The sequence below is a fragment of the Colobus angolensis genome, unplaced genomic scaffold, assembly GCF_000951035.1.
Source record: "Colobus angolensis palliatus isolate OR3802 unplaced genomic scaffold, Cang.pa_1.0 Scaffold122, whole genome shotgun sequence".
Lineage (NCBI taxonomy): Eukaryota > Metazoa > Chordata > Mammalia > Primates > Cercopithecidae > Colobus > Colobus angolensis.
Window position 1 is genome coordinate 6,718 of NW_012113364.1, and position 4,524 is coordinate 11,241.

At 46.3% G+C, this 4,524-nt stretch overlaps 1 protein-coding gene across 1 annotated transcript in view; it reads right to left on the minus strand.

The window, feature by feature from the left end:
- The window catches only part of LOC105504560 (tigger transposable element-derived protein 1-like), a 26,823-nt gene that overhangs the window by 1,166 nt on the left and 21,133 nt on the right, over positions 1–4,524 (minus strand). Inside the window, exon 2 of the mRNA XM_011932048.1 lies at positions 3,397–3,500. Coding sequence (XP_011787438.1) covers positions 3,397–3,500 — 104 coding nt within the window. The remainder of the gene's footprint in view (positions 1–3,396; positions 3,501–4,524) is intronic.

Genomic DNA, 4,524 nt, shown 5'->3' on the forward strand with positions numbered 1-4,524 from the left:
CGTGATCCGCCCGTCTCAGCCTCCCAAAGTGCTGGGATTACAGGCTTGAGCCACCGCGCCCGGCCCCTAATTTTTTTATTTTTTTAATTTTTAGTAGAGATGGGGTTTCACTGTGTTAGTCAGGACGGTCTCAATCTCCTGACCTCGTGATCCTCCCACCTTGGCCTCCCAAAGTGCTGGGATTACAGGCGTGAGCCACCGCGCCCAGCCAGAATATTTATTTAGAATGAGAAAAATCACCGAGAAAGGAAACCAAAACAAATCAAGCAAACATTATAAACATCATAAAACCCAAAGAACATATTTTTTTTATTGACTGCCTGATGTGGGTCTCCAATACAATTTTTCCCTATGTTTTTGGCTGCAGACTTTCTGGTTACCTCTTCATATACACAGGCCTTTCATTTATTTATTTATTTATTTTATTTTTATTTTTTTTTTGAGACGGATTCTTGCTCTGTCACCCAGGTTGGAGTGCAGTGGTGTGATTTCAGCTCATTGAAACCTCTGCCTCAGCCTCCCACGTTAGCTGGGATTAAAGGTGCCTGCCACCACACCCAGCTAGTATTTTTGTATTTTTAGTAAAGACGGGGTTTCACCAAGTTGACCAAGCTAGTCTCAATTCCTGACCTCAGGTGATCGATCCATCCTCCTCGGCCTCCCAAAGTGCTGGGATTATAGCCACCACACCCTGCCTCCTTTTCTTTATAATATTTTATTTACTGATAAGAAACACACACATAGAATTTACTGGGTTTTTTTTAAAACAAGGTGGCACTCTGTTACCCAACCTGGATTGCAGTGGTGTGATCACGGTCACTGCAGCCTCGACCTCCTTGGCTCAGGTGATCCTCCCACCTCAGCCTCCCGAGTAGTTAACACTACTAGCATGCGCCCCCACGCCCAGCTAATTTTTGTATGTTTAGTAGAGATGGGGTTTCACCATGTTGGCCAGGCTGGTCCTCAACTCCTGGGCTCAAGCAATCTGTCTCCCTTGGCCTCCCAAAGTGCTAGGATTACAAGCGTGAGTCACCACGCCCAGCCGAATCGTTTATTGTTTGTCTCCCAAGTAGGATATAAGATCTCTGTGAGGGGGACCTTCTCTGTCAAATGAAAGGAATGTGATCAGTTCTTAAACAATGTCCCTGGGAAAGATATTTCGAGTTTTCTTCAAATGGATCCTAATTCTTTCTTTTATTATTATTATCATTTGAGACAGGATCTTGTTCTGTTACCCAGACTGAAGTAGACTGGTGCAGCCCTAGCTCACTGCAGCCTTCATCTCCTAGGCTTGAGAAATCCTCTTGCCTCAGCTTCTCCAGTAGTTGGGACTTACAGGCAAGTGTCACCACACCCGGCCAATTTATAAAATTTTTTATTTTTATTTATTTATTTATTTTGAGACAGAGCCTTGCCCTGTCGCCCAGGCTGGAGTGCAATGGCATGATCTCGACTCACTGCAACCTCTGCCTCCTGGGTTCAAGCGATTCTCCTGCCTCAGCCTCCCAAGTAGCATGTGCCACCATGCCTGGTTAATTTTTTTGTATCTTTAGTAGAAACCAGGTTTCACCATGTTGGCCAGGCTGGTCTCAAACTCCTGACCTCGTGATCTGCCTGCCTCGGCCTCCCAAAGTGCTAGGATTACAGGCATGAGCCACCGCACCCAGCCTAAAAATGTTTTCAGTAGAGACAAGGTCTTACTATGTTACCCAGGCTGGTCTCAAAACTCCTGAGCTCAAGCAATCCTCTGGCCTCAGCCTCACAAAGTGGTGAGATTACATGAGATTACAGGCGTAAGCCACCCTGCCTACCCCTAATGCTTTCTTTTAAAATTAATTCCAACTTGCATGGTTTTTTTTTTTTTTGTTGTTGTTGTTTTTTAGAGTCAGGGTCTTGTGTTGTGCAGGCTGGAGTGCAGTGTCATGCTAGCTCACTGCAGACTTGAACTCCTGGGCCCGAGCAATCCTTCCACCTCAGCACCCCAACTAGCTGGAACTATAGCACCATCCCCTCTAGCTAATTTTTAAAAAATAGTCTTCTAGAGACAAGGTCTTACTATGCTGCCCAGGCTGGTCTCCAACTCCTGGCCTCAAGCCATCCTCCCACTTCGCCTCCCAAACCGCTGGGGTTACAGGCTGACTACGCTAATTTTGATCACTTGAATGATGTGGTGTCTATCAGATTTCTGCACTGTAAAGTTACTGATTTTCCTTTTTTAATCAATAAATATCTTCCATTCAGATACTTTGGAGTTATGTAAATTTCTCATCAAATTTTCACCCACCAGGTAAAGTTTACCTTTTGGGTGTAAATAGATATATATAAATAGGCTATTTACTTTTTTTTTCTTGAGACAGTCTCACTCTGTCGCCCAGGCTGGAGTGCAATGGCACAATCTCAGCTCACTACAACCTCCACCTCCCGGGTTCAAGTGACTCTCGTGTCTCAGCCTCCTGAGTAGCTGGGAATACAGGTGCTACCACCACACCCAGCTAATGTTTGTATTTTAAATAGAAACAGAGTTTCACCATGGGCCAGGCTCGTCTCCAACTCCTGACTTCAAGTAACCCACACGCCTTGGCCTCCCAAAGTGCTGGGATTACAGGCATGAGCCACTGCGCCTGGCCTATTTACTTTTGAATTTAGATATTAAAAATATTCTCAAACATGGTAACAAAGGTTACCATTCATTACATTTCAGTTCTGGGAAGCTTAAGTTTATATAATTGCATCCATAGTGTAATATACAAACACATAAATAATCTGACTAGCCCATTATCCTCTATAAAGGATACCCTTATATAGATGTCAGACAGAAGGCAAATATCAAAAGTGATACTGAAGCAGCTGGGCACAGTGGCTCACGCCTGTAATCTCAGCACTTTGGGAGGCCGAGGTGGGCAGATCACCTGAGAGGTAAGGAGTTTTGAAACCAGCCTGGCCAACACGGTGAAACCGTCTCTATTAAAAATACAAAAAATGAGCCGGGCATAGTGGCGGGCACCTGTAATCCCAGCTACTTGAGAGTCTGAGGCAGGAGAACTGCTTGAACCTGGGAGGCAGAGGTTGCAGTGAGCCGAGATCATACCACTGCACTCCAGCCTGAGCAGCAGAGCAAGACTCCGTCTCAAAAAAACCCAAAAAAACAAAAATTAGCTGGACACGGTGACGGGTGCCTATAATCCCAGCTACTCGGGAGGCTGAGGCAGGAGAATTGCTTGAACCTGGGAGGCAGAGGCTGCAGTGAGCTGAGATCGAGCCACAGCACTCCAGCCTGGGCAACAGAGTGAGACTCTGTCCTGAAAAAAAAAAGGGGGATACTAAAGTGTTTCATGATTCTGTTGTTTCGACAATGATCCATCTATGGAATGTCAGACAAGTGTCAGGCTGTCTCACCATGGACTCGAGGGCAGACACGAGGAATGTCACCACCATCCTGCTCTCTGAGGAGGACTCTTCTTCAACAGGCAGGGTGGACACTGCTACCTGGGCCATGATCCCTGTGCAAGAGAAGCAATAAGAAAGTGGCAAAAATTCAGAGTCTGAAACCCACATTTAGAGCTGTGAGGGTGCTCACAAAAGATCTAGTTCAAACTTTCCTCTCGAGGTGAAGAAACTGAAATGTAAAGGCATTTAGTGACTTGCCCATGAGCTCCTGAATAGTAATGCTAACTTATTTTATTTTATTTTGAGACAGGGTCTTGCTCTGTCACCCAGGCTAGAGTGCAGTGGCACAATCACAGCTTACTGTAACCCCTGCCCCATGGATTCAGTCGATCCTCCCACCTCAGCCTCCCCAGTAGCTGGGACTATAGGTGAGCACCACCACACCTGGCTAATTTTTGTAGTTTTTGTAAAGATGGGTTTTTGCCATGTTACCTAGGCTGGTCTCAAACTCCTGAGCTCAAGCAATCTGGCTTCCTTGGCCTCCCAAAGTGCTGGGATTACAGGTGTGAGCCACCGCGCCCAACCCTGCTTTCTATTTTTTTTGGACACTGAATTTCACTCCTGTTGCCCAGGCTGGTGCAACGGCACGATCTCAGCTCACTGCAACCTCCACCGCCTGAGTTCAAGTGATTCTTTTCTGCCTCAGCCTCCTGAGTAGCTGGGATTACAGATGCCTGCCACCACACCCAGATAATTTTTGTATTTTTAGTAGAGATGGGTTTTGCCATGTTGGCCAGGCTGGTCTCGAACTCCTGCCCTGAGGCGATCCGCCTGCCTTGGCCTCCCAAAGTGCTGGGATTACAAGCGTGAGCCACCGTGCCCAGTCAACTTTCTTTTTTAAAAACTATTTATTTATTGAGACACACGGTCTTGCTCTATCGCTCAGGCTGGAGTGCAGTGGGGCAATCTCAGCTTACTGTAGGGTCCCAAGCAGCTGGGACTACAGGCACACACCATCACACCTGGATATATATATATATTTTTAGTAGAGACAAGGTTTTGCCACGTTGCCCACATTGGTCTTAAATTCCTGGTCTCAAGTGATCCGCGATCCATCTGCCTTGGCTTCCCAAAGTG